At 45.2% G+C, this 13,873-nt stretch overlaps 1 protein-coding gene across 4 annotated transcripts in view; it reads left to right on the plus strand.

Moving 5' to 3' along the window:
* LOC137532676 (butyrophilin subfamily 1 member A1-like) overlaps positions 1-13,873 on the plus strand; it is a 92,601-nt gene that overhangs the window by 50,774 nt on the left and 27,954 nt on the right. For all 4 annotated transcript variants that reach the window (XM_068253478.1, XM_068253480.1, XM_068253477.1 and 1 more), the window contains exon 3: positions 3,503-3,850. In XM_068253478.1, the coding sequence (XP_068109579.1) occupies positions 3,503-3,850 (348 nt within the window). The remainder of the gene's footprint in view (positions 1-3,502; positions 3,851-13,873) is intronic.

Consider the following 13,873-nt stretch of genomic DNA (forward strand, 5'->3'; position numbering starts at 1 on the left):
CTGATGCGCACCAAGTTGTATGCGCCACGTAAGTCCAATTTAGAAGAAATACTGGCATTGGTTATCTGAGCAAAAAGATCATCTATCAGAGGTAAAGGGTAACGATTCTTTACAGTGATCTTGTTTAGACCCCTGTAGTCGATACATGGTCGAAGACCACCGTCTTTCTTTTGTTTAAAAAAGAACCCGGCCGGGGACCGGGTTGGACGGATAAAACCCTTTGCCAGATTTTCCTTAATGTACTCCCACATAGCCAACTTCTCTGGCCCCGACAAGTTATAGAGATGTCCCTTCGGGGGCATACAACCAGATCTTAAGTCTATGGGACAGTCAAAACTTCGATGGGGTGGAAGTTTATCTGCGGATTTAGGGCAGAATACATCAGCATACTCACCGTATTGTGTCGGGACCCCCTCTAACCTGGTGGCACCAATGGTGATTTTCCTCAAACAATGAGCATGGCAATGAGGTGACCAACTGAGCAACTGACCTGAGGTCCAGTCAATCTGTGGGGAATGGAGTTGTGACTATGGCATTCCGAGGACAATGGTGGAGGTTGTCATGCGCAGTACAAGGAATTGTAAATTCTCTTTGTGTAAAACGCCAATAGTGCAAGACAACATCGGAGTCTGAGAGAGAGGCTGTTTGTACTGTAATGGGGAGTCATCAATTGCAGTAACTACCACTTGTCGGTCTAAAGGATGTAGTGGAATTCCCAGACCTTTCACAAACTCATAGTCTATAAAGTTGGCTGCAGACCCTGAGTCTATGAAGGCCTGGGTGCAAGTGGTCAAATTTCCCCAAGAAATGGAACAAGGGAGAAGTAAACGATCATCTTTATTTAGAGGTAGACTCTGCTCGTCTAGGGTATTACCTCTGACTACACCTAGACGGCAGCGTTTCCCGACTTCTTGGGGCAATTCTGAGCAATGTGACCTTCCTCCGCACAATACAAACAAAGCCTCTCAGCCCTTCTGCGTTCCTTCTCAGCCCGAGTCAATCGGGAGTGTCCGATTTGCATCGGTTCGTCAGTGGGCGGGATAGGTGAGGAGGACGCATAGGAAAGTGCCCTAACCGCATTCCTGCCTCTGGATTGACGCTGATAACGTAACCGGCGGTCAGCTCGCACCGCCAGAGAAATTGCATCATCGATTGACTTCGGCTCAAGATGACCTAACATCAATTCAGAAACTGCGTCTGATAAACCTGAAAGGAAGCAGTCCAGCAAACCATAGGGTCCCCACCTAGCTGACACAGCCCACCTTCTAAATTCTGCCGCATAGACCTCAACCGTATCTCGACACTGTTTGAGAGTTTTGAGCTTCCTCTCCGCAGTGATAGAAGCATCCGGGTCATCATAAATGATGGCCATTGCTTTAAAAAAACTCCTGGACGGAGGTTAATGCCGTGTCTTCTGGCGGAAGACCATATGCCCAGGTTTGTGAGTCTCCAGACAGTTTTTATAAATGTCACCCTCTGAGTTTCGGTACCCGACAAAGTGGGCCTCAACTCAAAGTATGATAAGACTCGGTTACGGAAGTTCTGGAAGTCAGACCTGTCTCCTGAAAATTTCTCAGGTACTGACAAACGCAAATCTGTGACTGGAGGGGATTGCATGGTCGCTACAGCCGTCTGGAGGACCCGCACAGATCCAGACAATTGATTGATCTGGCTCTGCTGGGTATTAACCACCTCAACGAGGTTATTAACTGAGGTGGTTAAAGCCTCAATCTGGCTGCGTAATGCTTCCATCATTTGTTGGTCTGCTGTTCTGTAAGGATCGGTGTCAGCACGCAGAGAGAATCTGATTATTGGTGATTTGCAGTATCGCCAATAATACTGACGTCACCCAATTATTGATGATCTGCAGAATCACCAATAATACAAGTGCGACTAATGCTTCCATCATTTGTTGGTCTGCTGTTCTGTAAGGATCGGTGTCAGCACGCAGAGAGAATCTGATTATTGGTGATTTGCAGTATCGCCAATAATACTGACGTCACCCAATTATTGATGATCTGCAGAATCACCAATAATACAAGTGCGACTAACCTCTGGACACCTAACACAGTAGATAAACGATAACAACAGCAATGATAGTACAGGAGCGTGGAAGTATCCACCACACGGCGATTCCTCAGAGGTGTGGTTACCTCTGAATGGGAAGCCCGTGTGTGAAATCCTCAGTCCAGGCAAAGAGAGGAATCTCGGCCTCAGGCAGTAATAGTCTGCTAGGGCAGGCGTCTCGGAGAGGCAAGCCTCAGAGATAGCCCTACAGTGGGAGACGTTCCACTGCAGGGAGAAAGGTCAGGCGAGCAAAGGTTCGGCAACAGAGAAGGCGGCACAGTACAGAAACAGAAGGCTGATTCAGAGTCGTTTAAACAGGCAGGGTCGGCAACTTGAATCAGATAGGCAGAAGTACAAGAGCGATAAGAGTAAAGAGAAGTCAGGGCAAGCCAAGGTCAAAACACAGATAAATATACACAATACAATCCTAATCTAAGGTGTGACGTCCTTGGTGACAACACCTGGGAAACTGAGCTAAGGTCTGAGCGCTAACACAATATGTATTCACGACAGCAGACAGTGAGCAATTGACATCTGTGGGCTTAAATGCAGAAGCCCTGTTCCACCAGCCCGCCCAGGGGGCTGGAACTGAAGTCAGCATGTGATTGGCTGGCTGAGGTCAGCTGATCGCCGGATCAGCTGACCCGTCTTCTAAGAAGATAAATGTCCTGCCGCCTCGCGCGCGTGCGCATGACCCTCTGCCTCTGCACATCAGAGAGGCCAGGTCCCCGGTCAGCGCACGCCCGCGCACGGAAGTCCGCCGGCTGGATTGCGGGGCCCGCCGCCATACTGTCAGGCGCGGCGGTGACTGCCATGCTCTGTGCCGGCGACTCCGTATAAGAGTCGGAAGCCGCCGGCTGGGAAGCGGAGGCCGCCGCCATGCTGCCCTGCACGGCGGCGGCAGCTCCGCTATTCCTCACAGGAACTATAAAGTGGAAGAACGGCGGCTATGGCTGGATCGGCGCGGGACAGGACGGCTGCTTGGGGCTTGGGGAAGCCCCAGGTAAGTGAAACAATGTGTTTAAAAACACTTTATAGTTCCGCTTTAAATGGTATTTTTGAGCCTTTGAAAAAAATATCAATGCATTAGAGTATGGATATGATTATTTTTACCATGTTAATCACATCTATACGTGAATGATGTAGTTGCAGAAAGGGGATATTAGCTTCAAAATGTATTGTATGCAAAAGCATTTTATACTTAACCCTTTCAGCAGCGATGAGGTTACCCCTAATGGAAAGGGTCCCTGCTTTACCTATACCAGCCACCAAGCAAGCAAACATTTCTGCAGCCGCATCATTTTTGTTTTGTTTTTAATACTGCTAGTGTTCCAGCTTGTTGTGAGTGTCTTGAGTGCAGACGGTTAATTATTTTTTGTCTTAAAGGAATAGACTCACAATGAATAACAGTTTTTAAAACTTTTTTCACCTGTAGCAACATTTACAGTTCACAGTCAGGTAACTTCTGTCATCGCCTCTGTTGGAGAAGATCTGGTCATCGGATGTTACCTGACACCTGAGATAAATGCTGAGAACATGGAGGTTAGGTGGATCCGAACTCAAGACGGATCAGTGATTCATCTCTATCGCAATGGAAAGGATGAGACACAGAATGTGGATAAGGACTTCAAAGGACGTACAGAATTTATTAAAAGTGGAATAAAGAGAGGCCAAGTCTCCCTGAGGATACAGAATATCAGACCATCAGATGGAGATCTCTATACGTGTTACTTTCAGAATGAAAATATGTTTGATGAAGCCACTATAGAAATATTACCAGCAGGTAAGTAAAGAACTTTTGTAAAGAGGGTTAGAACTTCAAATTCAAAAGCAACAGAAAAGACTTATCAATGTTTATTGCAATAACACAATTCCATAGACAACAATTTATTTTTCATGCTGTGATGTCAGTAGTGAGTGACATTCCGGATTCAAAGGGCTTAGCTTTCAGCATCAAAGCTTGGCAGCAGCCAAGCCCACAAGGTTCTTTTTTGCTGCCCATGGATTTTTGTTATTTAGGGTTAGGCTAATACAAGTCTGAAGCAATAATAATAAAACAAAAAATTAGATACTCACCTATGGATATGCTCTAAATCATATAGAGCATTTTTAGTCCTCAGTATGTCACCTCATTCCACTGCTATCCCATGTTAAAATTGAATTCCTTTGGAAGTTCTCAGGCATGAAAGAGCTTTCAAAGATGGGAGCTCTGATGATTGATGGATTTTATGCTTTATAAAGCAGGGGTGCTCCCCTGCGAAATGCGTCGCAATAAAGATTTCAAACACAGCCTTTCCATATCATTGCGGCTTACACCGCCCTGCTTTGCTAGCTGTTTTTATCTCCTACTACACTCATAGCCGGGGAATCAGGCTCGTACCGGCTGAGCGCAGAAAAACGTTTACACGCCCACCGCAGTGTGTTCCAAATAACCACCGTGGAATCCCGACCAGATCACCATCCAAGACCATAAGGATATGCGTGCAAGCCAGGTCCCCGTCATAGGAGGGACACAAGCTTGACAGCTGGCAAACCTATATAGGTTTCTCCAGCCTCGACAACCAGGTGAGACCTTTCCTATAGGGCCTAGAGCCTTCGCCTACTGGTATCACAGTGTGCAATTTTTCTCCTTTCTGTCTCCATATCCAGCATTGTTCTATACAGGTAGCAGCACCTGTGATACAAGGGGACCCGCAGATCGCTTTCATAGTAAACTTTACTACCAGAATCCACAGATCTATACTGATGTTATCAGGAAATATATGATCGTTTTGGGGATATTCCATAATACGTTCTTGTGAGTACATTAAAGTCAATAATAGCACAGTCCCCATACATGCCAGTAAATATACTAAACCTGGAGAATCCATGATGCAGGGGCATCTTGTGGATGTTGACCCCCCCCTCAATTATTATGTCTCCCTTGTGCCTATTTTTACCCACTTGTGTTCTCTTCTATCCCTCTGGTCTACTCATGTGTGCCTCTCGTGTCCACCTCTGTCCCCCTTGTGTCCTCCTCTGTCCCCCTTGTGTCCTTCTATGACCACCTTGGTGTCCTCCTCTGTCCCTATTGGGGTCCTCCTCTGTCTCCCTAGGGTCCTCCTCTGTCCCCATTGGTGTCCTCCTCTGTCCCCCTGGTGTCCTCCTCTGCCTCCCTTGGTGTCTTCCTCTGTCCTTCTTGCTGTCCTTCTGTGTGCTCTTGTGTCCTCTGTTTGTTTCCCCATGTGCTACGCTTGTGTCCCCCTGTCCTCCTCTGCTTCCCTGTCCTACTCTGCTACCCTGGTGAACAGTAATTGGCAATGGCGCGTCACTCATCTGACCTAAGGAAGCGGAGGTGGCAACCAGCTGCTCCTCCTCATTATGCAACCAGCACTCTCCCCTAGCACCGGTTGCATAAGGACATTATCAGCAGAAGCCGGTACTTGGGGGAGAGAGAGGAAGAGGAGAAGAAGCTATTCACTGTGGACTCCCTCGGGTCAGGTGAGTGACGGGCCGATGCCAATTACTGTTCACCGGGGAAGCAGAGTATAATGGGGGAAGCAGAGGAGGACAATGCAGGGAGTCCCCAACATTGGGACAGATCGGCGGTTCATATCGGTGGGCATTCGTAAGTCGGGGACTCCCTGCATTTGGACTATAAGATGAAGGGACTTTTTCTCCCCACTTTTGGGGGAGGAAAGATGCGTCTTATAGTCCGAAAAATAAGGTAGCTTTTGAGAAAAATAATTTTAAAGTTACGATAGGAATTTTTTTTTTAATGCCACCAAATGTCGGATCATTTATCTACCTACTGGTAGTGAAAACGTACCTATATCAGCAGAAAGAGCAGTGAATTTCCTGCCGGGGTTTCCAGGTGGTTAGTACGCAGTAGGAAGTTGCAAATCTTTGACCAGGGATCGCTGTACAGCTGTGACACTGCTGTATAAGGATCCTTGGCAAATGGGGTACAGAAGAATCCCTTACCCAGTTCCCTAAGAGTTAAAAGTTAAATAAAAGCATAACCAAGAATAAAGTCCTTTATTATTCTTAATTAACCATAAATGCTTGCCTTTGGTCCCATGCCGATATCCTCTAGTTATGTTGATTGAAGATCCCCATCAAGCAACAAACAGCATGCACGTTGGCCAGCCCTGCTGGTACTTTCAAAGATTCTCAGCTGGGGCTTGCTATACTTAAGAATCACAAGCACTGACACTAACTGCCCCCCCCCACCACCACCAAAACCAATAACACCAACTGGCACCCACAGCACCCTGGCCTGGGTACAGGTGGAGGTGAGTGTTATAAGTCAACCACATTTGAAAAAACATATTTGTGTTTTTTGTCCGTAACTTTAACATAGATTTTCTCAAAAACGGCAAGGTCTTTCTGAACTGCAAGGTCTTTCCCCTTGTTCCCACTGTTCTCCTTATCATCCCAAGCAAATTTAGTGATTTCAGCGTGTATTTGGGGCTTTGCTGTTAACCACGAAAGTTGGAAGTATCCTTCAATGCATTTCCTTCCCGAACATTGCCAATGTATTTGCAGAAATATGAAAAGGCGAAAATGAAGCGAATGTACGCCATTTATGTGAAAACCCACGCAAGCAAAAAAGGCTCAATTTGCCACGAGATAGAGCATAAAAATGTGCTTGCCCATTATAGCTATAGCCTAATGGTGCTTGTACATGCATAAGGAATGTTGCCTACTGGGATTGGGAATCAATCCCTCGGGAGACAGTTTGGGGCCGAGTGCTGTATAGGGTGTTCCGTTACTATGTTGGAGGAGGAGGAATGATGATGGAGCTCATGGCAGAGCAGTTTCCAGTGGGAAAGGTAAGGAGGACAACAATGCGCTTTCCTGAGAAGATCTGGCATACTGTATTTATCAGTACACACACTAGAATCTCAGCAAAGATGGCCGTGGTTGATGTCCTTAGCTGAGAACCCTCTATCATGTGTATAAGACCTTATACCAATCCTCCAGAAATCATCTGTGACAAGTGGGTATTATCAGCAAACAGCCACAGTAAATCTTGGTACTGGTACACACATCCAACATTGATTGGGAAATCATTGAATTAGATTTATTTCAGAATCAGATTTATTTTGCCAAGTGAGGCAGTTACCACACTGGCCAATTTTTACCACTTCCATATAGTTTGAGAGCTCACCTACATAATCTGCTCATACTATTTAAAATCTGTTGGCCCTTATACTACATGGAAGTTGTAAAATGCACTCAAAATTGGATGTTTGTACAAGGTTTTAGGATGCATGCACACATATATTTTTGATTGGCCAATGACTGACCAATGTTACCCCCTCCATATAGTTTGAGGGCCAACAGATTTTGAATACTGTGAACAGATTGTGTTGGTAAACTCTCATACTATATGGGAGTGGTAACACTAGCTATGTAAAATAAACCTAATCAGAGGAAGGGTAAGAGAGTGTGTAACAGATGCATACGATTTAAAGTGTGCTCCCAGCCTGATGCTAAAGCCTAGTATACAGTACACTTTCATGTAGCATGAGGGTCAACAGATATTGTATACTATGAGCAAATTATGTACCGTATTTTTCGGACCATAAGACAAACTTTTCTCCCCCAAAAGTGTGGGGGGGGGGGGGGGAAGTCCCTGCATCTTATGGTCCACAGGTGTCCCTCAAAGGTTGATAATGCATCCTCCTCTCAAGAGACTTCTGTCCCCCTGTGTCGCGAGCATCTGCTATTCTGACTGGAAGCGCTGGTCCCGGAGGTGGGACCAAGGCTCTGTCATTAAGCCAATCACTGGCGCGTCTAGTCAGAATAGTATACTTGTAGAAACAGGACCGCACTCCAGTACATGTGGGTGCTGGTGCTGGACTTCCAGGCAATCCAATAGAACAGTATGAAGAAGAAGTCCGCACACAGACTTGTAGGAAGAATCAGTGCTTAGTTTATTGTTCCATCACATACATGTGCAATATGTGTCTAGCCTGCAAGGCCGACGATCGTTCTGGGGCCACTCAGGGTCCCCTTTGTCAAGGCAAATAGCAGAAAGACATATACCATATATGGGGACAGTTGGCACAGGAGGACAGAGAGACGTGGCGAAAGGAAAGAGGACACTGGGGACAGGGGACACAGGAAACACAGGGACAGAGGAGGACATGGTGGGCAAAGGAGGACACATGGGGACTAAAGAAAGACAGTGGAACAGAGGAGACACAGGGGGACAAACAAGGAGACAGGATGACATGAGGCAAATGTGGACATGGGAATGGGAACAGAGGAGGACAGAAGACGCAAAATGTACAAGGGGAGAGAATTAGGGAGATTGAGGGGAGAATATCCACAAGACGCCTCTGCACCATGAATGCACTAGGTTTAGCATATTTTTTTCCCCAGGATTTGCCCTCTAAATCTAGGTGCGTCTTATGATCCGGAGCGTCTTATGGTCCGAAAAAAAACGGTAAGTAAACCTTCATACAACAGAGGGAGGTGGTAAAATTGGTCAGTGATTGGCCAATCATAATTAAAAGTTCGTTTCAGGCTTAAGTCTTATACAGCTGTTAAGCTTAAAGTGGGGTGAAAGTTAAAATAAATGGTTTTCTTTAAACACAGACAAAAATTAATATGAAACTCTATATGACTGATTTGATGTTATTTGAAGACAAATGTATACTTTACTAAAGCTAATTGATACCAATGCAGGTTGCAAGACAAATGATCAGTCTGACTTGTAATTAAGTAAATAAAGGAAAGTTCAATGCTTGCTCCCTGGAAACTTGCCTGCATTGTTTGGACAACTGACAACTCTAAACAAATCAGGCAGGCACTCATTGTTCAATTGACACATCCACAACTTGTAGTGCTCAGAGAACACAACTTAGAACTCTGTAATATAATCTGATAATTTTGGACTCAAGCAGAAACCCATCAATTAACAACTATGTGAACTGAAAAGTTTAAGAATTAACCCCTTCCAGCAACTTGGAAACCAGTCATATGTTTTTAGCTTTTTATTTTATGTTGTGTTAAATGCTGTAGACCATACCTGAAATTTCAGGTTCATCCCATTGTAATGCTGAGAAATACACCATGAGGTATTTTGGCAGATAGTTCCTGACAGGTCAGATCATATTTTCGGTTAAAAGGGGGAAGGGAAAGGAGCAAGGTTGGGACTACTGATATGATTCCTCCTGATCACCCAGTAATTTAAACCCTGACTAACACTATTATTAAACACAATTGAGCGTGGCATTGGTCAGTGGTGAAAAAATGGGGGAACAATTTATTTCTTCTCAAGGACTACAAAGCATAAAAGTGTGTCGGAACACATCCGTTTAAAATCAACAGCGCTGTTGCACACAAACAATGACACACATTGACATAACCAGGCACGCACACCTGCAGCTGCACACATATGAACACAGGTATTGGGACCCCTACAAAAAGTCCATATCCTTCATGATGGATGATCACAAGTTAGCAAGCACCTTCATACTTAATCCAGAGAGCAACAAAAACAAAAGCAAAAGCAAGTCCAAGCCAAGTCCCATATTAAGCCTCCTGCATAGCATGGCAAAGCATCAGCAGCTCCAGACCTCATGGATGATTTAAAGCAAGGAAATATGCAGTTTCATTGTATACTCACGGACCCTTGGTAGTGGCTCATAAGATGTAAGTCCCAGGGGTTTGGAATAAGTTGGTTTGTAGAGGGGCCCCCTCAAGTGCTAAGCAGCGTTTAACAGTCTGTTTAAAGTTTTTGCTCCGAGATTCAGATAGGCGAAAGCTGGCATACACTGGCTTCATTCACCTCAAAGCTCTCGCCTAGCGGTATTTTCCGGCATCCCTTGCTTGCGTCCGGCAGCACATGTCGAACCGCTGATGAAAGAATGCTGGGATTGCATTAGCTGGAGAGTTACACGCCAGGCTCCGGCTTTACAGCCAAGTTGGTTCCGGTGGGCACCCAAACGGCCGCAGGATTGCACCCGCTCCGGTTGTCGGCGTGTGTCAACAAGGCCGACTAGTTTCGTCCGTGTCACTTCCGGACTTTCTCAGGGCATGGCTACTGAGCACCTCCATACTTAATCCAGAGAGCAACAAAAACAAAAGAAAAAGCAAGTCCAGATCTCATGGGTGATTTCAAGCAAGGAAATATGCAGTTTCATTGTATACTCACAGACCCTTGGTAGTGGCTCGCAAGATGTAAGTCCCAGGGGATTGGAATAAGTTAGTTAGTAGGTGGGGCCCCCGCAAATGCTAAGCAGCATTTAACAGTCCGTTTAAAGTTTTCCATTGAGATTTAGATAGGCGGAGCTGGCATACACCTGCTTCATTCACCTCAAAGCTCGCATCTAGCAGTATTTTCCGGCATCCCTTGCTTGCGTCCGGCAGCACATGTCGGACTGCTGATGGAAGAGCGCTGGGATCGGTACAGCGTTAGCTGGAGAGCATCACGCCGGGCTCCAGTTTTACAGCCAAGTTGATTCCGGCAGGCACCCAAACGGACTGCAGGATTGTACCTGCTCCGGTTGTCGGTGTGTGTCAACAAGGCCGACTATTTTAGTCCTCATCATTTCTGGACTTCCTCAGGGTGTGGTTACAGAGCGATGGGCCAATCCTTAACAAGGTACTTCTGGCTACACCCTCCGCACACTGATTGGTTGGGTGCTCCGTGCCCTTCAAATGAACTACCCATTGATATGCCCGTCTCCTACATTCCTGTCAGGGGCGCCTTAACCTACTAACCACCCAGGCAGCGGCTTGGAGCGGCTTTGATGGGGAAGGCGCAATAAATTACTGTCAGTCCAAGGGGAAATAAAAATTCTTGTCCTGAAAGACCGTTGTAAGGGACTGGAGATAAATAGATTTCCTTATGTTTTAAGAAGGCAAATTACACCAAGCTTTGCTTTTTTAGTAGGAGGGCATTTTGGTTCTTCTATCCCCCTATACATTCCTAGTAGCTTGGGTCACCCTGAGCTGCTTGGTTACTCTGCTCTTTTCACAAATAGCCTTCTGCTAAGTCACTGATAAAGAATCATTCAGAGTTCAGATTTATAGATCCTCCCTAAGAAGAAGGTGTCTGGTTTATAGCTGTTCTCTGCCCCTCCATGAGTCCACCCTGAGCCTGACTGACTGACATTTAAGAGTATGTAGTGAAAGTTTTCTACTCTCACAAGTGTTTTTAGGAATGCATCTAATAAGGATTCATAGAAAGATTTGAGACAGTCCCTCACTATTCAGTGTACAGAGGTGACAGCGCCCTACCCCCAAATGTTACTGAGTCTGCAGAGCGAGTGAGACAAACAAAAAAACAGTAAACTCTGCAGACAACACTGTGCTCTGCTAGAATGTCTGGCATGTCTAGATGTCAGGACGATCACCATGACTAGCTATGGAGCGGTAGGATCATCTGATGCTCTCCCCATTGGGACACACAGCCTGCACTTCTCCCTGAATTCACAAGGACAGTGTTTGAAGTGTGTAATGGACACAGTGGGGGTTGCAGGTTTTGTCTTTCATTTTGAGCGAGTGAATAGGAGGGCAGCATCTAAAGCTCAAACAATGATAATGGACATGTAAGCAATGTGTGTAATTACATCCATCACTACTTATAATTTAAGCTGGCATAATAATGTATTTCCATTAATGCTCTGTTTGCCCTCTCTCTAATGCTATGTACCACCGCACGATTTTTCCAATGATTTTCCCGATGTCCATCAATTTTTTGTTTTGAGCGACAAGTAGTCATTTACACGATGTCGTGACATCGCTTAGCGTTGTGTGGTGAAAAATGACTGTCACTGAGGATCGGATCTTTAAGATCCTTGACGACACCCCGTAAAGTACTGCGGTCGCTTGACTTCACGTTCGCGCCCGTCCTGTAATGTCACGTGACATCTCGCATACCCGTTGGCAGGAAGATGAATCGCTGGACACTTGTCATGAGGGGACACCTCGCTGGATCCATCTTCCTGTGTTGTTGCAGTCACTGTGGTGAGTGTGGAGCTTAACTTTGCTCGCCCTCACCCTCTGCTCATGCTCCCTCTCCAACTGTCTCTCTGACCAAACAACTGCTACTTGGGGAACAATGTGCACAACTATGTACACTAGTCTGAGCACCCTTCAGGGGAGCCAGTAGCATTTGGAACTATTATTGTGTATTTATGTAGCACTGACATCTTCAGCACTTTACAGAGTACATATACATAGTCATGTCACTGACTGCTCACTGGAGCTTACAATTTTACATAGTCAAATTGTAATGTCCGACTATATTATTATCATATATTTATATAGCACTGACATCTTCTGCAGTACTTTACAGAGTACATAGTCATGTCACTGACTGTCCCCAGAGGAGCTCACAATCTAATCCAACCATAGTCATAGTCTAATGTCCTACCATATTATTATTATGCATTCATAAAGCACTGACATATTCTGCAGCACTTTACAGAGTACATAGTTATGTCACTGACTGTCCTCAGAGGAGCTCACAATCTAACCCTACCGTAGTTATAGTATAATGTCCTACCATATTATTATTATGTATTTATATAGCACTGACATCTCCTGAAGCACTTTACAGAGTACATAGTCATGTCACTGACTGTCCTCAGAGGAGCTTACAATCTAATCCCTACCACAGTTATAGTCTAATATTTTCAATATAGGATTGTTTTGGGGTAAACCAGTTGACTTATTAGTATGTTTTTTAGGATGCAGGAAATGTCTGAAGTGTCTGAAGACAGAAACTCCATGCAGATTTTGCCCTGGCCAATGTTCAAGCCTAGGACTCAGCACTAAAATGCAGTAGTGCTACCCACTGAGCCTCTATTCTACTCATAGATATCTGCTCATCCATGTCATCAATTCTGACCCTCTACTACCCTTCCTCCCTCCATTCTACTTCTCTTCTCTTGTATCACTTACACTACAAACACACTGTGCTTATCTCCAGAATGGATTATGAATCAAACTATTAGGCCCAGTGCACACCAAAACCGCTAGCAGATCCTCAAAACGCTAGCGGTTTTTGGAGCAGATTTCAGAGCGATTCTAGACATGTTTTCTAAACATGCCGAGCGTTTTTGTGAAGCAGATTACAAATACTGTTACAGTAAAAGCTGTTACTGAACAGCTTCTGTAACAAAAACGCCTGGAAAACCGCTCTGATCTAGCATTTTTCAGAGCGGTTTGCATTTTTCCTATACTTTATATTGAGGCAGAATCGCTTCTGCAAACCGCAAATGTGCAGCAGGAGGCACGTTTGCAGTTTGCTAAAAACCTCAAACAGCTGGTGTGCACCATCCCATTGAAATACATTAGCCAAGCGTTTTCACAGACAGATGTGGTTGGCGGATCGCTGCTAAAACCGCTCGGTGTGCACTGGGCCTTAAACCACCTTACCATATCAGCCCTTCAATGTCATGATATACCCACTCTAGTCCTACCCTAACAGGTGGTAACATATTTGCATATCTCATAATGTTTGTGAAAAATGATTTTGAAAGTAAGAATGTCTTGCTTGATAATCCAATCTTGCAATGTGACTGCCATTGGAACTTGTAGTGTGGATGCTGTATTTATTTGAGGTGCATACTGGCAGCATGTGCTGTATGGCATACAATGCTGATCATCCACAAGGCAAACTTAGGCAGCTGCCTAGGATCTAGAGAGAGTTTAGGGGCCTGATGGTTGCTAGCCCCCACCAAATCTAACTAAATAAGCCAGGTGACCATCAGTGGAGGGCAAAGTGTTATCTTGCCTAGGGCCCCATTTCATAGTTATCCCTCTCTGATGGCTTATATCATGTGTGAAGTGTTCTATAATG

This window comes from Hyperolius riggenbachi, chromosome 9 (assembly GCF_040937935.1).
Source record: "Hyperolius riggenbachi isolate aHypRig1 chromosome 9, aHypRig1.pri, whole genome shotgun sequence".
NCBI lineage: Eukaryota > Metazoa > Chordata > Amphibia > Anura > Hyperoliidae > Hyperolius > Hyperolius riggenbachi.